The sequence below is a fragment of the Accipiter gentilis genome, chromosome 33, assembly GCF_929443795.1.
Source record: "Accipiter gentilis chromosome 33, bAccGen1.1, whole genome shotgun sequence".
Taxonomy (NCBI): domain Eukaryota; kingdom Metazoa; phylum Chordata; class Aves; order Accipitriformes; family Accipitridae; genus Astur; species Astur gentilis.
The window spans coordinates 7,987,296-8,011,832 of record NC_064912.1 but is presented as its reverse complement, the minus strand read 5'-3'; the positions used below and the strand labels follow the sequence as shown (position 1 = coordinate 8,011,832).

Here is a 24,537-nt window from a genome sequence, read left to right as displayed (position 1 = left end):
AATGAAAGGTTATTTCTTTTGTTGTGACTTAGAGAATGACTCCAGTCTCCCACAAATCTGTGAGAGAACCTTCAATAGCAGGTTCTCAGTGTGTAGTCTTCTGTCTTTTCTACTGGAATTCTTTCACTTTCTATGAAATGATTAAATATCTACTGGGTGGAATCAGTGTGCCCCAAGTCTATGGTTTCTAAGCGTCATCCTAATTTATTTTAGACTGTGCTATGCAATAGAGGTTTAAAACTGATTTCATCACAGTTGCTGTGTATTAAGCACTATGATAAACCTCTGTCACTATGCAAAGTGTAGATTTGTCTTGGAGAAGCTTAACTTCTTATCTGCCTCTGTATAAATGAGATGAGAGCCTGGAATGTTTGCCTTTCTTTTAGAATCCACTGCAGTTGTCTAAATCTTTAACTTAGGTTTATGTTTGAGGTGTTCCTTTATCCTGAATGGCAGCTTTCCCTTGTTAGATCACTGCTGATTCAGGCACAGCGTGAAGGATTGTGAGAAACATTCTTGAATGAGAAAAAAGTGTTCAGCAACTGTTCAGCTTTTTTGCTCTCCCTTGCTTAGAGCGGATAAAATAAACTTTGAGATCTTTATGGCAATTCAGAATGTTTTGATGATGGAAAAGCTGGCACACTATTTCTAATTGTTCTTGTAATGATTGCCTCCAAGGAAATGCATTCTTTTCACCTCTGTGCTGTGCTGCTGGCACAATAGGATTCTGTCTGTCCTAACTCAGCCAGACTAATGTGTTTCTTTGTTTTTCAGGCATCCACATTTAATCATCTTGGGAGGAATGTTCTGCATAGCTATAGTGAAATGATATCTCTATGGAATCAGCTTGTGAAGAATGAGATTCATTTGGAGAATAATGAACGAGCCAAATTTCTCTGCTTTAAGATAAAGAGTACAAAACAGGAATTTAACTTCACAGCCAGCTATCAGAATCTGCCAATGGTAAGAAAGAAATACAAATGCAATTTCTTTGACTCAGCACTGTGTTTTCCAGGTCTGCCACCTTCCTGAGAGATGTTATTGTTAGTGTTGAAACTTAAACACTTCTAGTGCTGCTTCTATTTCTTTCTGTTTTGACAACCTGCAGTGTAAAACTAGATTGAAAAAGAAAACAAACAAAAACTTGTGTGGTGTAGTTTTGTGTACTTCTAACCTATTTGGGAGGACAACTACAGACAGAAAGTCAGGGAGGACAAAGAGAGGCTAGATGGCTAGAAAGAAAGCTGTAGATGTGGTTACTTACTTACATTTTGATACAGATGTATGGCAGGTGTGGAAGATTCTACTGCCTTGGAGAATCAAAATATCTTGCCTGCTAGTAAGCATAGTAACAGCCTGGGTTTATATGATATTTTAGCCTCTACATCCCTTCCAACCTTAAAATCATTTTTGTTTTGCTTGATGTCTGTGGCACAGAAAGGGTAATCTGCAGTTTATCCTCCAAAGAGATACTTTGGTTAGTTACTTTGGTTGTCTCCTTGCAGGACATCTTAAAACAAAAAGTGTTTTTCTAGTCATAGCATTCCATGCTTTGAAAATCCCATCAGTTTTTGAATGTAAACGTACTTGTAGCAGAGCTAAAGCGTGCTCATATTGCAAACAGGTTACACTCAAGTGACACATTGTAGGGTGTTTGTCTCCTGCTGAAGTCAGTTTTCTACTAATGTCACTTTTAATCCCGTGTAAACAGAGACCAGGATTTAAACTGAAAGGGGTTGATCTGTGAAATGACAGCCTCACTGCAGCCTGTTCAACGATGTGGTTTCTATGTTGATGTTCCTGAATACGGATGCAGTAAATCTGATGCAATTGTCCTTTCCTCTTCTGGTCTCATGATTTGAGTGCAGCCTAAGAAGACAAACTTTTCTGTGAGGACTGTATGGAGAGATTATAAAAGTCTTCCTGTCATGCTGCAGTTTGAAGGTCAGATAGAAGAGCTGAAGAAGGAGAAGATGCTCTATCAGAAATGTGGAACCCTCCATTTCAGGTTCAGTAGTCGTATCATTTCTACCTCTGAAGAATGTTTTGGTCTAAATTTAATGCGCATCTTGATGCTCTCGGGAAATGTTCTGGGCTTTACAAAGTGGAAGTGCCACATGCACAAAGCCTGTGCTTCCTCCTATCTGGCTATCTGAACTTGCTCAAGCACACTGACTTCATGGCGGGTTATTTGCATCCATTAGCTTTTGCCCTCTTTATTGAAATGATAGTGAAGAAAGTTGTCAAAGGCAACAGGCCACGTGTGCTGTGGCAACATGTTTGTTGGCAACTCTATTGGGCATATAGCCTCCTTTCATGAAAACAGATGTATGGTGTGTCCAACCAAAATCCAGATCTGATCCTATGTGACATCCAGATGCCTTTTATTCTAGTCCTTAGGAATAATATAGCCATTCTAAAACCAAAGGTATGCCTCTTAAAGCACATAACAAATGGTCTTGTTTAGATTTTGGAACATGTTTCCATTTCCTCATGAGAATGAGTGTGCTGCTTCTAGATATTGGCTGTCTCTGAAATTTCTCTTTTCATTACCCATTATCAAAACACAGCTTGAAGGAAGGCCTTGGTAAAAATGTATGCTCAGGCTTGAGTCATCTGGATCATCTCTGGGGACATCTCAGCTTTCTTAAGGCATAGTAGGGCCAACAGGAGTGCACAGGCTCCCTTAGGAGCCACTGTGCACCTTGGAGATAGCTAAAAAACTGTGAGATGCCTTTTCAGTGATGGAAAAAACAGGTAAATGAGGAACGAAGAGCTTTACCAGATATCCTAACATGTATAAAGGCAGTCCAATGTCTGCTTATAAAAGGTAATGCGTTTTTCCAAGACATCCAACTAAGTAAATGTGTAGAAATGTTTAATAAAGTCTATAAAAACATTGCACTGAAGTAGTCAACTACTCCAAGAACTACGTAGTAGCTGAACATCTGTTGCATAGCATTCTTGATATGCAGATATTGTTTCTACAGAAAGCATAAAATGTGGTTGATAGGTGAGGTTTTCAAAGCTGCCATAAGCTTTTGGACACAGTTCCTATTTGAAATGAGATCTTGGCCATGCAGGTATATAAAGTGTGTGTACTGGTTATGCATGTCAGAATTTTAGAGCATCACCCCCTCCCATGCTCTTCCAAGTCCTTCCTGAATCCAGGATGGAAACTATCAGAAATTCTGGTAAATGTGTGTAGTTTGTATGAAGTTGTAATTATGTTCTAGTAATTTCTTAGAGGTCCTGGTCCTATGTGTTTTGCTTCTGTATCTGACACCCTGATGGTATCTACAACTGAAAAATTTGGAGTTCAGGTTGAACTCTGCATGATTTCTATTTTAGTTGCCTATTAAGATCTTTTACATTTTGCTTATTCCTTGTTTTGTTCTAGGCATCCTTTTAAAGTGCCCATTCTGCAGAGCTTCCTTCTGCAGGAAACATTTACTGTTGACAAAAAGCAAAAGCACTATTTCTTGGAAACAAAAGTTTTGATAAATGGAGTGGAGGAAACAGTTCAAACTCTTAGACTTGGTTACCAACCTGAAAACCCCTATGTGAGTTATACAAGCATTTCCTTTAATCTGGAATACCAAAAAAGCCAGCAAATGAGTGATTTACTGTATATATCTTATGTTCCTTGCATTTCCTCTCAAACTTTTTTTAGATTTGCGCTGGCTTAACTCATCCTTATAACTACAGGTTGTTCCCCAAAGATGTTGAAATATGCATTTTAACTCAAAGTCACCAAAATGTGAGTAAATTTCCCATTAAATTCAGTTAGGAGAGATTCATTACCTATTTATTTACAGTTTATTGTTGTTTCAGACCTAACTTGTTATAGGTCTTTAGTTCCTCACCATGTAAATAATGCAAACAAAAATTTAACAGGGTAATGATGTGGTTGGTGCTAATACAGTGTTTTGTATAATAATACATAATAATATGTTGTGTAGTAATATATGATAAAAATACTTAATATATTCTTTTGAAAAATATTATTATGGATGAATATTATTAATAATAACAAGTACTGGGAAGGAATGGATTCAGGGTTCTCATCTTTATCTCGGTGTACCCATTCATCTTTCTTACCAAAAGCAGGGTTTTTTTCCTGCTTTGCTCATTCTTCATTCTGAGCCACAAGGTAATAGCTCACAACTTTTTTCATTTTTCATAATAGGTAGGGATGACTTCTCTCATCTTTCATAATATACAGGGTTAATACTCAATGCAATTTGCTTATTCACATTATTAACACATAGGTGAAGCATGAGCTTGAGACTACTTTGAAGGTCAATAAGGAAGATGTTCTCAGCTTTCTAGGGGGATATCAGGACAAATCCAGTGAGGCAGATTTTAGACATCTTTTACACATGGATGTGACACATTCATTCCAGGTATTGGTGGTTTTCATTTATGGCATTTTATTTTTTATGTCTTAGTGGCTGCCTTACTGCATTGTCTTTAGAATTATAATTGGTTTATGCTTGTGAACTTTCTAGTTAAATGAAGTCCTGGCCCTGACAAAGACCCTAGGTATCTCAGCAGATCAAATCATAATCTGTATCAATAATATCTTGTAAGAAACATACTGACCTTTCGTCTTCATACCCTTTTTACTGCATTTGATTTATTTTTCAGTGTCTTTGGGTAAAATTGGTAAAATTTTATACACACACATTTACTTATACGCATCCTCTACTTCATGCTAAAAGTTTAGATTCAAATCACATGAGGCAATTGATAGGAATGCAGTGATTATGTTTATATTTTACTTTGTCAAATAGCTTGAGTTTCCACAAGCAGTGGGCCTAAGTGGGGAGCTGTTTTCCAGGCAGACTAAACTGGAACACTTTGACTACAGTGTGAGTGTAAAAGCCATCATCAACAAGAACATGTCTTCACAGGTCAGTTTCTTGATTATTATAGTCTAGTTGCTTGAACTTGTGGCTCAGACCTGTGTTGAGTCTCTGGGAGCTCTTTAATTTTGTGCTATAAATTGCTTTGCAACTACTTTCAAGCATGGGAACACAAATGTATGTGTATACTACAAAGTTGGTCAACTCATATGGAATTCAATGAGTGTAGTGGACAGATGTAAATTGTTAGGGAAACAGTTAACTTTTTATGGTTAGAGTTTGTTCTGGCTAGATGGGTACATACAGTTGGAGTGGGTGGCTTGTGTTTTGGCTGAAATTCAGAAAACTCTGAAAGTCAAGTCAAATTGTATTTAAAATTCAACGTAGTTCATAATTTTTTTGCTGAAAGATCTAGAATGGTGACAGGCTTATATGCAAAATCAGGTGTCATCTGTAGCTTTTATTACCAATTCAGAAGGTTATTTCTCTAGGATTAACTTTGTCCTGTGTGGCGGGTTGAGATAAAGGCAGGGAGATCACTTATCCATTACCTTCATGGACAAAATGGACTCAACTTGGGCAAAATTAATTTATTGCCAAATAAAAATAGAGTTAGATGGTGAGAAACAAAGATGAAAGCTAAAAATATCTTTCCCCCTCCGCTCCCCCTCCCCCAGCCTTTTCCCAGGCCCAACTTCTCGTCTGCAGTCTTATTCCTCAAACTGATGTTTCAGTATTCTGTATTATGATTTGGGATCCTTGATGTCCTGTTTTTCTTTTCTCTATGTGTAGGCCCAGGCAGCCCTAAAGAGTTACGGTGAGAGCAATTTCAATGGCTCCCTTTATCTTCATTCCAGTGGAAGAGACATGCTGATGCTGGAGGTTGATATGAACAATGAAAACAGAAAGAATGCCAGAGTTGTCGAATTGAGGGCTTTCCTCCATCAGATAATCCTGACAAACCCAGAATCAGTACAGTTCCAGCTCATGGGCAAAATATTTCCATCAAGGTAGAGAAATTAGAATCTTGGTTAAGAGGAGCTGAAGAGTGTTCTGTGATACTTATTTAAATGTAACTGCTTTCACATAGCTGCAGCAGAAGGCACTGAGCAAATGTCATTTCATGCATTTTCCCTGTTACTGAAATACTTTTGCTCTTTATGTTTCATAAATTGGTTTAATAAGGTATGTTAATGTGTTCTAGTTGCTTTCTTAGGACTTTGTATAGAGATAACTTGAATGAATGGGTGGTACTGTTATATTGGGTTTAGATAAGCAGTTGGTTTTTTTCCCCCATTGTTTGTCCTCTCAGAAGTAAGGAACTAATATTTACAAGCTATGCCAGTCAAAGAAGGCATTTCCCAGTGTTAAAGTTTTATTGAGTATTGTGGAAAGCTCTGAGGTGGCAGGGGTAGAAAATAGAAATTTGGCCCTCCCAAGTTTCAGCTGTCTTCCAGCTGATTTTTCAAATTTCACAAATACAAAAGTGTGCAGTGAAGGAGTTGATGGTTTTGTAGCCGTCTCAGTGTTTAGCAGTTTATGAGTTGGATGGGGTGAGGAGAAGGAGGAGACAGAATTAAAGAAATTAGAAGTTATTACAATTTAGTTGAAGCTCATTAGATTTACTAGTAAAAATAAAAAAAGGAAGATAAAGTATTCAAGAAAGATATTTCATGTGTTTCTGCAGCTTACTTGCAGTTCTGGGCTTCCAATAGTATATTCATTTGTTTAAATACCAGGGTAGACTGTAACAGAGCAATTTATTGCAGCTCACTTCACAGAAAGTAGAGCAGAACACTTAACATTTCTGGAATGACAATTTTTTTAGGATATATTTTACAGGGAGAAAAGAGAGAAAAATAAAAGATTGAATACTTCTGGGGAATTGCTAAAAAGATGCAGTCTATACAGACCTCAGTTGCTGACTGATTAAATGAATCTTACATCCCTGAATTATGTAGTTCAATTCTTCCCATCAAGTGGATTTTCAATGAGTTTTTATTCATCATCAGTCTTGCAAGAGGGTTCCAATTTCTAGGAGGGATGTCTAATAGTATGAAAATATGATTGCCTCACTTACAGGTATTTTGTGTAGTATACTTGAGTCTAGAAAGTCAGACATTTCAATGGACAGTTTGTTGAAGGCAATGTGAAAATTGAGTCCCAGTCTTATACCGGGAACACTGAAAATTGAGTTTCCTGTTGCTCCAGCAGCTTTCCCTAAAAAGCTGTGCTGTGTTCAACTGTTCAACTCAGGGCCAAGATACAAAGAAATAATTGTTGGTTCATTTACCAAACTCAAATGGTGGTGACATTTAAAATTATTGTTTAAGCTGAATTCTCAATGCTGCTTTTCATAGAATCATAGAATCATTTAGGTTGGAAAAGACCTTCAAGATCATCGAGTCCAACCATTAACCATGTCCACTAAACCATGTCCTGAAGTACCCTGTCCACTTGCTTTTTTAATATCTCCAGGGATGGTGACTCAACCACTTCCCTGGGCAGCCCATTCCAATGTTTGACAACCCTCTCAGGAAAAAAAATTTTCCTAATATCTAACCTAAATCTCCCTTGCCTCAACTTGAGGCCATTTCCTATTGCCCTATCTCTAGCCACCTGACGGAAGAGACCAACACCCACCTCACTACAACCTCCTTTCAGGTAGTTGTAAATCAGCACTGAAGAGAGATTTCATATTGTGACAAAGAAGAGTTCATTTCCAACTCTATCTAACTCTGTCCATCTCTATCTTTTTCTTTTATTAGGGATCATAACAAAGGCATCCAAGAAATTTGAAGAAAAATCAGTCTGCCGGTCTGTGAGGCTTTACTGAGTAGTTTTATTGACTAGTTTTATAAACATCTGGTGAATATCATGTATTTATTGCAAAGCATCCGATTCACTGATTCACAATACTGGAACAAGTGCCGAGAAAGTCTGTGGAGTCTCCATACTTGGAGATACTCAAACCTGACCACATGTGCTCCTGAGCACCAGGCTGTCATTGATCCTACTTTGAGTGAGAGGAGGGTCGTCTTTACAATCATGAATTAAGCATAGTAATATCTTTCTAGCAATTTTTATCTCTGTCTTTTTAGACTTTTGATATCTTCTGAGGTGAAGCTTAATGAAAATAGGCTTCACATGGATTTCTCGGGAGCCAGGGAGCAGAAAGCTGGTTTTGTTTTGTCCCTAAATGGAAGAGTCCACCACACATTTGCTGGATTAAAGGCCATACCACATCTTCTTTCTCTGAGTGGATTACTGAAGTGCAAAACCAATATTCATGATGGTACTTTTTTATTTTGTGTTTTGCTGCTAAGTCTGCAGCTATCTAAGGAGGCTTCTTAATTTTAATGTATTCCTTACTGAACTGCATATAATGCAGAAGAGAGTATTTACCATGCAAAATAAACTGTTGGTCATTGGGTTGAAACTACTTTTTAGTGAACTAATATAGTTTGATAATTTTTATATTTTCATTGAAAGAAATAGCAAGTGGCATCTTTCCTGTGCAGGTCTTCTGAAACTGAGGATGTGGGGGGTGATGGGGTGTGACTTGAGGCCCTTACTCTTCTGAATGGCTCCATGGGTGGACTGCAGAGCTCCAGAGGGATTGTTTAGCCTGGAGTTACACAAGTAATAGGTCATAGTCCTTCTGTAAATTTTCCTTCAGAAGGCAATGCAGTGTAGTCCATGGCCTAAAGACACAAGCATCTTGGTGAATAAAAAGGACCAGCTGCAAAATTTGTTTTAAACACAAGACGCTTCTGCTAATAGATAAACTTTCTCAACGATGAACTGATTTACTCTTTAGATTAGGCTAAATTATCATTATAATAAATGGAAATTCTTTTGCTTCTTCTTAGTATTACATTAATGGTAGATGTCTATGTTGCTTACAAAATTCTGGCTGTTTCGGTCTCAAAGGACTCTCTCCACGGTAATTGTTTCTGTTTGTTACAGGTAACATCAATGTGATGGTCAACAAAACACTCTATGGACTCCGTCTCAGGAACAGAAATGTGTTTGGGAATGCCACTGTACATAATATCACTTTTGCCATGTTTCAGAATGGCAGTCAGGCAATCCCAATGGAGGCAAAACTGAAAGGACACCTGGAGCTGAGTAAAGAGATGAAAAGGGGGCTAGCTAGCTTCCAGGTGGATGAGAAAGCCCTTTCTGTAGATTTTTCCAATATCATGAGTGATGGGCACAGCAGAGTCAGTGGAACTTTCACACATAATATCAGCTTTTTAAAAAACGCAGGTATTAGGAAAACTCTGACTTGATGGTGTGGTGTAACAAGGTGTCAAGGTGAATTTATCTAAATGAGTGCAGACAGTGGAAATAGATGAGGTGCATTTGCTTACACCAGAACAAAATGTGATCTAGTCTTAGCAACATTCTTTTTAATATTGTTGAGAAAATACAATAAGATGGATACAAAACTATTTAAAAACTCTTTGAACTGCTTCAGAGTACATTATTTCTCTCTTGTACATCTGTATTCCTGCATGCTGATCAGTTCCTCTAAGCATATTTTTATGCCTGTTTTGATTTGGGTCAGAATTGAAACATTGGAAGTCATTGAATAAATCACACTGAAGACTGAAATATGCCAACTGTTGCTTTCTAAGCAAAACCAAGGGTTTTCATGAGCTGAAGTTACCAATAATTTTGAATGGGTAAATTGCCTTTGTCCCTTTGGACTGAAGAAATCCATTTTGAAACTTTCTAACAGCTGACTCCTGGAGTTGGACACAATACCCATTGATAGATATCCTTTATTAAAAAAAGAAAAATCCTTGACTTCCAAAGTGCATGCCACATTTTAATTTAACGGTCCTTTTTTAATATGATTCTCATATGGTAGGTAATGTTCTTTACTATAAATATCAGTAAGTACAGCTAACTGGATGGTCGCACTTTAAAAAAAGGTCTTTTTCTTATGAAAAACTATAGAAGCTTCTTTTAATCTGCAATACATCTTTTCTGTATTTTACAATGACAACCCAGAAGTATTGTGTTGATTTTACTTCCTTCCCTGTCAATAGGATTGCCCTTGGATGGCATTCTTACTGCCATGTGTGACCATGGCAGAAGAAATCACACCATTACTATAGCCTTACAGAGTGGCAGTGAAAGGATTACTGCTGTGTTTGGAGGTCACAGACTGTCCGCAGAGCCTCCTAAATCCCAGCTATCTATGAGTTTAAAGCACAACATCTCAAAGATAAAGAAACATGGGATCCCTTTTATTGTGGAAGCTGCTGGATATTATGAGGTAAGGAGAGTTCTGCCTGTGATTATTTAATTTCTGGCAGAACTGTTTCTAATAACTGTAGGTTATTCCTGTGCACTTTATTCCAAAAGCATCTGCATTTTTGAGATGTACTAAATGACTATGTGAAAGAAATGTATTTTCTGGCTTCTTGTCCTACTGTGTATCTGTCATCTGAAGTCATGGAGCTGAATCTAGACTAAATGAGATGCTACATTCAGTTCTCATTTAAGTGAAGTTCTTTGCTGCATAGCAACAGGAGTCTTGTCCAATTTTATTTTTCCCGTATAAATGGGAAGTGGACAGGCAGGCCTAATGTATGTAGCCATCAGGTAAGTGTCAGTGAGCCTAGGTACTATATTGCATTTGGTACTGGATTTAACTAGTTCTGAGGTCATCTTTAAGATGTCTGCTAAAGAGTGGAAGAGTGTTTAGCATGGCTTTCCGTTTGGAAATCTCTACCCACAGAAGCGTCACGGATCATGTTTCCTGGTACAGTGTTGCTTGGCCCACTCTTCTCTCTATCTGCATTTCTGCTATAGATCTGTGAATAAAGTATAGCTCTTTTGCATCTCAAATGATCCTTCCATAAAAGAAGGGTTCAAATATTTTGCTTGTTCTAACATATGCTGTCAGGCTCAAGTCACTAACATACTGATATTTGTGGTGGGTTCAGCCACTGTGGTATAGTGAGACACAGAGCTATGCAGAGGAAGAATTCTGTACAGTTCCCCTTGCCCTGATTACTAGTAGTTTCACTGCTTTAATCGTGTATGCCTTAGGACTCAAATTCTCCAGGGTACTGATTGCTCTCAATGTGTTTTGGAGCCAGAAGGAATTACTGGTACATAGCATTCGGAAGGTCTAGCATAACAGGAGATTCTGTATTTTAAATGAAGCCGCTTTGATGAATTTGCACTTTATTTTACCAGTGCTGCTACCCTGACACAGGCTGTGATGTTTTAAGCATGATGAAACAGACTGCCTTTGCCAGTTGTTGCTGGGATGTTTCTTTTCATGATTTGGTTTCTTCTGTGCATAGAATTTCACCAGAAAGATTGCTGCAGGGATAACAACCACAGTGGAGATGGAACAGCTCAAAATTGAAATAGAGAAGAAAACCACTGGCAGTGCTATGGAAATCTCTCTTTCACTTCACCATGATGTGGGAGGACTGACTGACATTGTTCCACGTGTACTAGAGGTTAGCAGAAATCCTACTCTATAGTGTATTTGATGCAGTCTTCTGCTCTGCATTCTCAATTGTTCAGATTTATTGCTTGAGAGCAAGCTAGCAGGCCAGAAGGGAGAGAGATTTTTATCAAACAAGGCCAGTACAGAAAGCCTGAATTTTTTTTTGCTTAGCAATAAAGAGGAGGTTTTGTGGTGGGTAACAAAACATTTAGGTTATGAAACTGGAGTGGGTGCTTGCCCAGGCACAATAGCATGCAGTCCCAGCTTTTCCCTCGTTCTAAAGCAGAGTTTGCAGGTGGATCACATGGCTGTTTGTGGATGCAGTGGTATTGACAGCAGAGTGAATAATAATGGCAGTAGTTTTCATACAGCCAACAGCACTCTCCAAGGACTTCACTTTCTGCAACAGGGGACACAGCTGATGGCATTTGAAATACTGAATGTCTACTTGTGACACTGGTATTTTCTATGCCAAACATAAGAAATACCACTATCTCCTGTCAAAATCAAAAGCCAGAGTGTCAAAAATAATTCTGTCTAGCAAGTGACTGTTTCCTACTGTTTGAAGATATTCTTCTGTCTTTATGCTGATAATATTCTGGTATGATAATGCAAGATTAGAGACATGATTTAGCCTCAGATTCACTAAACTGTTTATCTTTTTGAAACTGATCTCTAACCTTTAATCTTAAGGCTGTTTTAGTATCTTCATGCTTTTTATCCTGAAAGCAGCCTTTTAGCTCGTTTCTTTGTATTTTAGTCCTCTCTGCTTTTCTTCGTGCTCTGAATGTGCTTTGTTTATAATGCCAACAGGTTGCTTGCAGTGGAGAATCTGCTAACAAACAACTTTCTGGCCTTTGCAATGGAGCAATTAGATTTCATCATTTTGAGGTACTGGCTTCATTTATAAACTCTGCTGTCAACAATACACTGTCTTAGTTGATCACTAAGTGGATCTAAGTACTGAAAGGTGTCAGAGATGTAGAAATGGATTTGAGTTAGCTGGAAGTTTTGCATACAGACCAGATTACTGCTCCAGTGTGGGTCCCCCGCAGGGTTACAAGTCCTGCCAGAAAACCTGCTCCAGCGTGGGCTTCTCTCTCCACGGGTCCACAGATCCTGCCAGGAGCCTGCTCCAGCACAGGCTTCCCACAGGGTCACAGCCTCCTTTGGGCATCCACCTGCTCTGGCGTGGGGTCCTCCCCGGGCTGCAGGTGGAGATCTGCTCCCCCGTGGACCTCCCTGGGCTGCAGGAGGACAGCCTGCCTCACCAGGGGCTTCATCACCACGGGCTGCAGGGGAATCTCTGCTCCGGCGCCTGAAGCACCTCCTCCCCCTCCTTCTGCACTGACCTGGGGGTCTGCAGGGTTGCTTCTCTCACATATTCTCACTCCTTTCTTCCACTGCAGTTTCTGTCACACAGGGGTTTTTTCCCTTCTTAAATATGTTCTCCCAGAAGCACTACCACCGTCACTGATGGGCTCAGCCTTGGCCAGCAGTGGGTCTGTCTTGAAGCCAGTGGTGTTGTCTATCTTGGACATGGGGAAAGCTTCTAGCAGCTTCTTACAGAAGCCACCCCTGTCGCCCCTCCGCTAGCAAAACCTTGCCACACAAACCCAATGCACATGAGTACAATATGTGTAACCCTTGTTGCTCCTGCTGAGGTGTGAGGGGAATGGAACACATTCTCATAGTGCTAGAGCTCTGTCTACTTATAGTAAAACCAGAAGTGATGATAGTAAAAGCAATAGCAGTTAATTTTTCTGATACTAGTAATTGTTTGAACAGAGTTGTGGAGTTGGGGTTTTTTTCTGTTATTTTTATTTAGGAACTCTAAAATAAAGATTTTAGGCCATGTCTCCATTTGTTTAGGAGTTTATAAATACGTTGGATGATTACAGAATGATGTCAGGGTAGTAGGGAAATAGTTCTCTTTTAATAACATGAGCATTTGAAAACAGTATATGGCCTGACAGGAAAACAAACTTGACAACAGTTTTTCCTGTAATTTTTCAGACTCCAGCAAGAGTTTCAGTGAATGGGTCAATGTTTGCCAGCAACTTTACTGTTGTCTTCTTTGGACACATTTCTTTTCATGACATGTTTGCCTGGCTGCAACTCCATGCCACCACCAACATCCAGCCTCATTTAGAAATTGCCTTCCAGCATTCTTTGCCTTTGCTTCAGTCTCTGGGAATTGCCAGAGAGAACCAAGTGAAGGTGTCAGCCATGAGAAGTGAGAAGTATAAGGCCATGCTTGGTATTGTCCTTGGGCCTTGCAGTTTAAAAGCTGATGGAGAAGTGAGCCTGGCAAGCAATGAAACAGATACAGAATGGGTACTTACTTTTAGAAACAAGTGCGTCGGTCTAGAGGTAAGCCTGGATTGTTTTCTGTATGGCATTATAGTCTGTGTATTTCAGATCATTATGAGTCGTAGAGAACTATCTCCTGACACTATGGAAAGGACAGTTTTGGTCATTAAAGTTGTTCTGGCAGAGCAATGAGTCAGAGCACTTGCAGAGGGAGTGTATTTGAAGATGAGAGTTTGGAGTAATGCAATGTTAGATGTTACTGCTGTTGCCATAAAATAGTTGCTTAATTATAGCTTTTTAATTAGAATAAACTTTCATCCTAGAATCTAATGAAAAGCATGTCTTTTCTGTTTGAAATTTTGAGGTTTTCTTTGGGGTTACAAACTTTTTCTTCTACAGTACTTATGAAAAGGTTGTTGTAGGGCATTTTTTTTCCCCATACAATTTATTTATAATTTCTTTTTCTCTTGTTTCACAGAGAAATTTTTGATTTCTTTGTGAAATAAGCTCTCTTGTATGGTCCTTTCCAAAAGCATATTGGTTCAGAAAGAAGAAATGCTTTCTCATTAATTAGAAAGAAATTAGGAAGACAGTTACTTTACCTTGTGGGCTTTAAATAGTATAATCTTTTCTGTTGCAGAGGATGGGATTGCCTCATGCTGTAGCCTTCGAGGGCTCATTTCAACAGAACATCTGCAACGTTGGCTTGTTAATGAACCTCCAGTGTGATGGCAGAACAGTTGATGTGCAGATAGACACTTCCTGCGAACATGAATATACAGCCCAAGGGATGCTCAGGCATTCAGTTCACTGGCTGAGTCAGCTCGGGCTGCCTTTTGAAAACTCTCTCCTGTTGTCTGCAGCCACAGACTCCACCACTGAGGGCATTTTGTTGCTGCAGGCTGGGAAGTGCAAATTTAAGGCTAGAGGAGACCTCTTTATTCAGAATAAAGCTGAATGGACACTGGAAACAGAAACAGAATGTCAGCTTCTGCAGGTAGCTCTTAGAGGCTTTTGAAGAGAGATTTGGTATCTAATGCAGGCCATATAGGCTTTTAGCTAAAATAACAATGTTTGAGTGTCGGAAAGCTGCTCTAAAGACACAACAGTCTTACAGCATTAGGCAAAGAATGTGTCTAATGTATCCCATTAATAGGTGTTCTCTGTAGACAGAGATTATTAGTTCAGTCTTTGCTGCTTGTTGCCTTTGCAGATCAAGACTGCCCTCTAAGGCTGAACAGCAGTTTTAGTTTGAAGTATTTGTCAAAAAATACATTCTCTGGTCTGTCTTTTTTATCAAAGTAGAAGTTGTGAAATTGCCTTGGTTTTTCCGTCTAGCCTCACTGACTACATTAGAAAGAATGACTATTGTGAATTTAGGGGTTATTTCCAGATATTCATAGGCATTTATGTTTTGCTTTTAACTCCTAAGTTTTAATTCCTTCAACTACTAAGTAGCAATATAAAAACAAAAATTACAGAAAACTGTGCGTCACCCATAGTGAAGAGGGAATGCAAGCCACTTAAAATATTTAAGAGTAGAATTTTCAGTGTTTTTAAAAATACTTCGAAAGAACGAGAGGGAATATTTCATTTGGTTTGTTGCACAAGACAAGCTTGAAGTTTTAGCATTAAAAAAAAAAGAATCCTTATGATACCAGATGCAAGAATGTCTGTTAGGCCTATTATTTTTTGTGGGTTAGTTTGTTTGAAAATTGAGATTGGTCTGGTCTGAATGAAGCGGAGGCTGTTCAGTAAACTTTGCCACTCAGAAGAAATGGCATTTTGTATTTTTGTAAATGTAAAACTTCATATAGATACAGAAGTCATAAATTCTGCAGAGCAGTCTTAAAATCTTCCCTCAGACCTTATTCAGGCAAAATTGCTGTCTTACTGTTGGGAGGCAGAAAAGGCAGTGCAGAGATTGTAGGTTTTGTCTCTGATATTGTAACATAAAATCTCTTTTCTTGTATGCTAAAGGGAGATGAAAAAAGACTCAATACTGACTTGTCTTAAAGTGTATGTGTAATCCAAAGGACTTTTATTTTTTTTAAATCTTGATAGGATCTCAGTATTCCAAATCAGTCACGGCTCACAGGATCTATTCAGAAAGACAAGTGCCAAGCAGAACTTCTCTGTGTCCTTGAAGCAGAAGGCAAGACTGCTCATCTTGAAGTGAGAACAGAGTGCGAGCCAAAGATTACACTGGAAATTCAATTCAGGCATGACCTCCCTCAACTGAAGGAAATCCCAAGGGAAAATAAACTGTCCATCACTGCACAAAACCAGTTAAAATATCATGTCAGAATAGGAATGAAATTGGGTAATTGTGAGCTTCAAATGAATGGGGACTTTGACCCTGAAAAGAAGCTTCAGTGGAAAATGTTTCTAGAAAACAAATGCCAAACAATTCAGGTATTGGAAAGAATTTTTTTGCTTTACTCTTGAATTTATACATCTAAACTGGGATCTTTGCACCTACTAAAGTCAAAAGAAAATAGTCTAATGTTTTCAATGGCAGCAGAGAAACAAGAAACATATTCTCTTTTAACGTTACATCTTGCTTTTGGTGCTAGTCATTCACTGTATTTTTGTACGATATAAGCCAAATTTTCTATGAATCAGTACCTGTAGTTAATAAACTTGGTTGTTCTAGCTCTGATGTATTTTTTTAAAAGCAAGGTTGAGAAATCTACAGGGTTTTAATCTTCAGAAATAATGAGTATTCAAAATTCTGTTTGACTTTATCAGCAATTACAGTTTCTCAGCAGTTTGACAGCCAAACTCTGAAATAGTTTAAAAATATATCAAGTAAATAGGTAATATTGAGGTCAGAAAATTTTCACTCAGCTTTACACAAAATTGAAATTTCTGACAAACTGATATGTAATATATGAAGACCATTGTGGAGAACACACAGAGTGGAAAATCCAGCATTAAACAGCAGTTACGATTTCCTGTAAGACCTCAGCTGAGAAATATTTCAGGGATTTAGTTGAAAAACAAACAGTGACATTTTGAACCAGCTGGTTTGGACTGCCCTAGTGAGCCATTTCTCTGTGGTAATTCTTGCAAATGCTGGCCATATAATTGTCCCTGAGCTGAACCTTACCATTTACAGTGCCTGACCAAGCACCACCAAATCACTCCTCCGGTTTCATTAATGAGATTTAACTTCTGGGTTTGGTGGGAATCTCACTATAGACTCTATAATCTGAACAGCAACTAGTAAGGTAGGAAAAAAAGTAGTTTCTTTGTTGACAAGATTTAGCCAGTAGAAAAATACAGTGAAAACTGAAGTTCTGTGGAGGAAGATCACTCCATAGCACACAAATGTGCCATCATTTGCAGTACAGTCTCATTTCTATACAAAGCAAAGGAAGTGAAGCCCTGTCTCTGGGACAATCAACCTGGCTGGCATCAGGCATCCTGGGAGTCCCCATTTCTGAAGGAGTCCACAGTGTCATTACCTGGGAGAAGCTGTGTGAGCTGGGGAGCAAAGTGACTTTCAGAGCTTCCCACGTAAAGACAGGCAGCGTGCTGTGACCCCTCTCAGCTAGTTAGCATGACACACTAAGGTCCTTTAGCCTTTTGACAGAGGAGTGAAAAATGGCACTTTTTTCCCTCAATTCTTCCCCGGTAGTTTGTTTTCCCAGGCCAGACTATTGTAGGTAGGTGGAGGCGGAGAAATTCTGCAGCAGGATTTCCTGAAGTAGCAGTTCTAAATTTAGCTGGATTGTGCACTGACTTTTCTTACTGAAAATTTGTATTGCTATTGGAAATCCTGATGTCATGATGCTCGGCCTCTTACAGATCCCACCAGTCAGTGCTAGGTAGGCAGGAATGGAAAGGACAGGAGAAATGTACTGAAAGTTTGAGAGAGATGTTATCACAGAATGATCTGTGGATTCAATATGCAAGTCAGGGTAAATCTGAATATACAAAGATGAGATTCTTCCAGAAACAGAACTGCCATAATAGACCTATATATGCTGCCTGGTTTCACTGGATTTATGGATGCTTTGGGCCACTGGAGCAATGCCAAGCACAGAAAATTAATTGACTTTTCCCTTAGGCAGGAAGAGCTGCCATTTTATCCTGTGTTCTATTTATGCTGGCTTACTTATCAAAAATATGTCAGACATTCAAAATAAAAAAAGACAAAATGTATAAAATGTAATAAAAAGCTGTCAAGATTTCTGAAACATCCTATGGATATGCTGCCTGATACACTAGATTTACAGCTAGGTGCTATTAGAGCTACTTATTAGGAGTAAAATTTTCAGGTGTATAGTGTATCTGTGGGTAAGTGTAAAAGTGGTGAATTTTTTAAATTTTTTTTTTCCTTGTACAGGATCTTGGAGCACCATTAAAAATTGATGGTTCAGGCTATGTTTTGATGGATAAAATGAACCTAGAGTCACAGACATTGATCAGTGTTGATGAAAGTAAATTACAAGGACTCATTATACTAAAAGTCACTGATGTAAGTACCCTACAGACTGTTAGAGTGCATGTACAAAGTAGTGAGTGACATACTCTATTTTATTGGGAACAAATAGTCAAGCTTTAGTAATAAATGCCAGAATAAATATAAATCTTTGAAAATATGTCACCTGTAATGTGCAGTAAAACAGATGTACAGGATAATAGAATACAGGCTTGTGGCACTTCCTGAATCATTTCATTGCTATGCTCTTTGTGTGTGTGTATGTATATTTTTTTTTCTTTTTATATTGTACTATTTGATGTTCCTTATATTATGTGGCAAATATGGTAAGACATGCAAACCCACAAATGCTGATCTCACTTCAGATATATGACAGGTACTCCAATATAACACTCTTCTTTCATCATGGAAGTATACAGGAATGCATAAGAAGAAAAAAGATTGTGATCTATAGAGTGATCACCATGATTTACATTGCAAAATAATAGACAGCAATTAATTGAGACACTGCTGTTTGTTTCTTCAGTGAGACAACAGCACAAGAAAGGCTGTGAACCTCTTGCTTTCCTGTTGACAATTACGAGTTTGACTTCTCTTGTCATCAGTGCAGGAGAACAGAGTACACATGGAGAGAAGTATCTTCTTCCTTGTGATCATTCACTTTCATGCCGTAACTGGTAATTTCTGCGTATTTCTGTGCTGTAGAGAAACTGATAGCTAGTGGGAGTTCTTTGCCACCAGAGAGAAACATTTGCACCTTTTTCCCTCTTAGCTGAATTTTTTTTTTTTTATCCTACCTGTTAGGGTTGATTATTTTTTCTTTCTCAGTGTAACTTCCCAAAGTTCAATACAATTGGTTTTAATTAGTATTAAATGTAAGACAGGCAGATTTGCTAAAATTCTGTTTTGAGCTGTGTATTGCAGCAAGCTTTGGGTTCTACACATGCTTTCCTATATATGCTGTGCAATATTAACAGGAAAGACAAGAGTTAGATGCAGTGCTAACCCATAACATTCAAGGAGCTGCTGACATTGGCATTCCTATGAGAATGTTAGTTGATGTGATATCAGAAAAAACCAGCGACTTCTATAAAAGACTTATTAACTTCTGCGTGAACAGCAAGCAAGTAAGTGTCTCCTCCATATTTTAATAAGATGTGAAATAGAGGTTAAAGTGAGCTAATTGACTTGGTAAATATTGTTTCTCCATTTGAAATAGCTGTGCATGAGATCCTTATAGGAATACTCTGCAGGGGCTGGTTTGGTTTTTAAAGGCTTTAATTAAATGAAGGCAATATCTTTCAGCCACTCCTGTGCAATCACTTCTAGCAACAAATTTGACATCAGCAATGATCCATGACTCCTGTTTGCAAACTGTATCAAACCTTTCTTATCAAGTATCTTCCCTATTACAGTACAAAGTTGTGACACATAAAATAATTAGACAATTCTTCACTATAAATTTTTCATAGTTTTAATAATTTTACTCTAATACATATTTAGTACAGTAATTACAATTAATCAGAGTGGTCTCAGTATCAGAGATGTGCCACAGTTAACTTTTGTCATATTTTATTTGGACTGAACAGGTTACAGAAGAACTGAGCTTTGTCCAGAAATTGGATGTTTTGTCTCTTAACTACCAATTTACTCATAATATAGAGGCACTGAAGACTTTGCAAATAAAAGACAGGATTGAGTTGCAGGTAAGTTATCGGACAATGACAGGAGAGACATGAATCCAGCCTGAAATCATGCCATGATGGAAGCAGTAGCTGTAGAAGTCAGATGGCAAAGAACAGAGGGTATACATGTGACTTTCAGGACGTGGTTTAGTGGGCATGGTGGTGTTGGGTTGACAGTTGGACTCGATGATCTTAGAGATCTTTTCCAACCTAAATGATTCTATGATTCTATGACTTTATGCATTTGCTGTTTAGGTGAAATTTTTGTCTCTCTGCCAAGGAGGGTAGAATTGTACTCATTCAGTTGTTAACTTTGGCATCTTTATAATCTTTTCTATTCTGTTATGCCATCTTGCATAAGATCACAGCACAGATTTCAAAGTTGCTTCATGATACTACTTCACTTAAAACTCAAGATTTATACAGGAGAAAAAGCTTATTGCTACAAAATATAGCCCAAGTGGAGCAAACCACACCATAAACGATCTACCTAATGTTGCAGACACAAGTGGGAAAGATCGTTCTTAACATTTTGAAATACAATCTAACCTTCAATAAAGTATCCTTCTGAATGAAGGAGTCTGCATTGTCACACCACCTCAGCTTTCATTCTCATTAATTTATTTCTAGACCCAGTGCTCTTCTTTACTTATATTCTACTTAAGTGGGTCTTCCTTGCCTTTAATTTAGTTTCCAGAGAGTGCAGCAGTGTCTTCCATCCTTCAATATGTAATTTGAAGTATGGTGGAGTATTCATCATGAAAGTGCATTGCAGGATGTGCAAACTGTATTTTTTATTGTCCAAAATGAATGGTCTGATACATCTGAAGTCTATGCATACAAGGACTATCTTGGAAAGAGCTGGGATAAGATGAGGCAGAGAAGTGTGGTGGTGGTAAAATGTCACCCTGTACTGGGTATGTAACAAATCAGTTACTTTTCTCACCAAGCAGATTGTACTCCTGAGTTCTGTAACCCATCAGAAGTGAAAGGAAGTTGGGGAAGGTGTTATCTGTCCAGGTGGAGAGTGGAGGTGGAAAAGCATATTGCTGCTTATGCTTCTCATAGAATAAGATTTTCCTGAATTTGGGTGTTGTCCCAATATACATGGGTCATACTGCCTGCTTGTGTTTTAAAAAACATTTATATTCTTTCTCTCACTCCTCCCTCTCCTTCCTGCTCTCTTTCTCTCTGTCTTTGGGGTTTTTTTCCCTAAAGTTCAGGGTGGAGGGGAGTCCAGAAGCTCAGTTTTTTCTTGAGGGGTTGGGAGAAGAGCTTGCTGGACCAGAAAGTTTCATAGGAATAAGAGGTTGGAGGTTAGCTCCCAATGCGTGAACAAAGAAAGCCACAGCTGAGCTTGCAGCACAAGGAGGGCAATGCATTTTAGCTGACATGCCTAGTCTGTCTGATTGATCTGCAGTGTAGCTTGTATAGACCAGACAGAAGTGAGTACTGATATGACTTCCCAGTTTACATTCCAAATGGTATTTTCCTCCCAGACTCTGACTACCTGGCATATTTTTTTTCTCTGAGGTACACAAGCCTACAGCACAACACTTACTCTTTACTAATCCTGTAACTGCTTGAATAGTGTTAAGGCATTGCTATACTGGAGAATACATGTTAATATGTTGAATATCTGTATCTGTCAACATCTGTAACTATGTTGTGTTATGAAATTATAAAAGATTAATTTTTTTGACACATCTCTGAGATGATACTGCCTGAACCAAAGAAAGAACCCTGACTAACAGGAGCTTTACCTTTTATATAGCTGCCTTTTCACAATTTACCTTTGTTGCACACAGGCTATCTTGAACCTGAAAGTGATCAAGAGCTTTAGTATGAAAGTGCATTATGGTGCTCACCTAACAGTTCTCAAAGGACAACTCCAGGAGTTTGAAACAAATACCAACATAACTGGGAATTTCCATCATAATTGGCCATGGCTGCTACAAGCCAGAGTTCCATCATCTTTACAGGTAGGTTTTTTGGGGTTTTTGCATTAAAATTATTGTCCTTTATTATAATGTAATAGCCTGTAGGTTGAATGAAAACTACCGTTTTGCAAAGTACAGGATGGAAGCTGAGATTTTCTGGTATTTAAAATCTATGGATGGCTAAAACCTGAACTACTGAAATAGAAAATTTCTTTATGACTGCTTTCTGGACCAGATTATTCCATTCTGATCAGTGTTAGTACAGTGTGTATTGTTGATACTGAAACTCTACAGGAGAATAGTTTCAGCACATTGCATCAGGATTTGGAATATTGCTCCTATGTTCTTTAACAGGAAGAAGTACTTCTTTAAGTGCTATTTTCGGGGAAGTATTGGAGTGCCTACTATCTGGTAAATATTGGTAGAAAGCATGGATCAAGGATCCTTTATATAAAGGGAGTCATGGTTTTGTGGGATAAAAGAGAACCTAATGAAAATTTGACGTAAATCAATGAGGCTGGTGTGGTTTGAAATTCATTCAGTTGAATGGACTTCATACTGGAAAGTCATAGATGATTAATGAAAGGCTAAGATTTTTTTGTTAATGGATAGATTTTTTACATAAGTAAAGACTAGAGAGAACTTTCTTTCACTTCCATTTGTCTTCTGTTTTAAACTTAAATAGTATTTAAAAGTTGTTTCAAGAACATATATCTACATGTCATTTTTTAGATAGATGTGGTTTTTCAAGGGAGAAACACTACTCGGGAAAGATACGTGCACATTGCAGCTGGAGAAACATCAATCACATACATAATAAACTCCTATTATGTGGGTCACCAAGTGGATATCTTTTGCCAAAGCATACACAGTAGCGAGGCACTACAGGCATTTGGCTACCCTAAGGCAATCAACTTGATTCTCAGTTTACAGAAATCAGGTAGGTACCTGCCATTCCTTGCAGATTTCTTGTTATATAATAGCTCTTTGAGGATGTTTCAACTATTCCTTCAACTACAAACTGACTAAGATTTGCTCATAGTACTTAAAAAGGGGATTTTTCCTATATCTCAGTAAAATCATCATTTTTATCTGTTATTAGTTACATTACATCTGTTTTAATTCCAGGAAAGATCTCATGTGGTACACCACCTGGTAAAACAGGTGATCTGCAAGATATTTATCTGCCTAAAATAAGATTCCAATATCATACAAAAAACCTCATTACAGAGCACAAAAAATGTGAATTCCAGTGTAGTTTACAGTGGGCTTTGAAAATAATTCTAAATGGCTTTTGCTGTTTGAACTGCGGAGGGGAGACAGACCCATCCTGAATAAGCCAGTCTATCCTCAAAACTTGCCCTGACATAAATCATATTTGCATATCCCTCAACTATTGATTTATATTGTGGGCAAGTACCTTCAATGCCCACATGGGAGTATATTCAAGTGGGAAAAAAAAAACCAACTGTGAGAGCACCAAAGAGTAGGAATTATTGAGGTTAGCAGGCACTGAATCAATACTAATGTTAGTGGCACTATCTCCTTTCACCCATTCTGGAAAAAGCAACAGGACAACAGGCAGCTTTCAGGACAGCCACCAGAGTGTCGCTGTATGGTTGCATACATGTCTGTGATTTTGTCTTCTCTGTAAAGAGTTTTGGGGTTTCACATCTGTCATCTCATTTTTATCTCTTAGCAGTCTGTACTTTCTTTTTCAAATATGAAAAGCTGGTAGGGAAGTGGGGGAAAAGTCTTCAAATCATGTTGTTTGAGCAGTGTTTGTCTGCTGTAGCTGGAACTGAAGGAGTTACTGAAGGTCAAACCAGCTCAGAGCTCTTCTCTAGAAGTGGCTACTATCTGCCAAGTGCTACAGTTGGCTATATAAGCTAGTCAGCTCTAGCTGCAAAAACACATTACTGTTGGGAATTGACTTGTTACTTAACGCTTGTACATGGGTACACAAGCTCTGTTAACTCAAGACATTGTATGTTCAAGGACATCCAAAAAACTCTGCAGTCCTCCAACCACAGGCCAAAGCTCTTGTCATCCTGAATGGATGGCTTTGTCGTGATGAAAGTCTTAACCCAAAACCAAAAGCTGGCTGGATTGATTTTATTCATGCAGCACTGAAATACCTTGAAAATGAGCCCCTCAAAATGGCACTGTTTTGTTCTTGCTAGAAACCAAAGCCAAGACTATCTGTGAAATCCAATATGATGACAAAGATATAACTGTGACTATGGATGTTGACACAGACTTTCAACTCTGTGGTAAATTTGAATTCATGGCAGAGGTGAAGCATTCAATATCATTTTTCCATCATCTGGGACTTCCCTTCTTTCTTAAGGTAACAAACCGTAGATCTTTTGTTGTGCTTTGATAAGAGGTGTCATCTGAGTTTTACAGTAGCATGAATCCAGAGCAATTCCAGTGGCCTCAGGAAAATTACTCCAGGTTTATACAAGTGCAGATGAGAGGTACTTGGCCCAGTTTATCTGAATCCTTGTTTAACTTAAGTACACAGCTAATGGTCTGTTTCTGAGGAAGCTCAGCAGGTACCTGAAATCCCCGATTTCAGGATTAATCATTTCAGGAAGGCACTCATTTACTGTCACTTCCTAGCTGATACGGCTTACTAAAGTAGAAAGGACTTTTGGTAGAAAACAGCTGTCCTTCATACCTAGAGAATTCCTTGGCTTGGTTAAACCATTTGTAGCATAGATACCTAAAATGTTTCAGTGTTGAATAAACAGAAATAGATTTGTATTCCAGACTAATTGATAGGATCAGCAAAGGC

General features: G+C 38.3%; 1 protein-coding gene across 1 annotated transcript in view; it reads left to right on the top strand.

Moving 5' to 3' along the window:
* Positions 1–24,537, top strand: part of LOC126034221 (uncharacterized) — a 104,622-nt gene that overhangs the window by 50,336 nt on the left and 29,749 nt on the right. Inside the window, exons 30-50 of the mRNA XM_049791672.1 lie at positions 775–963; positions 1,869–2,008; positions 3,401–3,563; positions 3,674–3,760; positions 4,272–4,406; positions 4,797–4,916; positions 5,661–5,878; positions 7,970–8,163; positions 8,838–9,140; positions 9,929–10,158; positions 11,198–11,359; positions 12,163–12,240; positions 13,366–13,722; positions 14,303–14,659; positions 15,727–16,077; positions 18,017–18,148; positions 19,090–19,239; positions 19,702–19,818; positions 21,606–21,779; positions 22,470–22,677; positions 23,921–24,087. Coding sequence (XP_049647629.1) covers positions 775–963; positions 1,869–2,008; positions 3,401–3,563; positions 3,674–3,760; positions 4,272–4,406; positions 4,797–4,916; positions 5,661–5,878; positions 7,970–8,163; positions 8,838–9,140; positions 9,929–10,158; positions 11,198–11,359; positions 12,163–12,240; positions 13,366–13,722; positions 14,303–14,659; positions 15,727–16,077; positions 18,017–18,148; positions 19,090–19,239; positions 19,702–19,818; positions 21,606–21,779; positions 22,470–22,677; positions 23,921–24,087 — 4,032 coding nt within the window. The remainder of the gene's footprint in view (positions 1–774; positions 964–1,868; positions 2,009–3,400; positions 3,564–3,673; positions 3,761–4,271; positions 4,407–4,796; positions 4,917–5,660; positions 5,879–7,969; positions 8,164–8,837; positions 9,141–9,928; positions 10,159–11,197; positions 11,360–12,162; positions 12,241–13,365; positions 13,723–14,302; positions 14,660–15,726; positions 16,078–18,016; positions 18,149–19,089; positions 19,240–19,701; positions 19,819–21,605; positions 21,780–22,469; positions 22,678–23,920; positions 24,088–24,537) is intronic.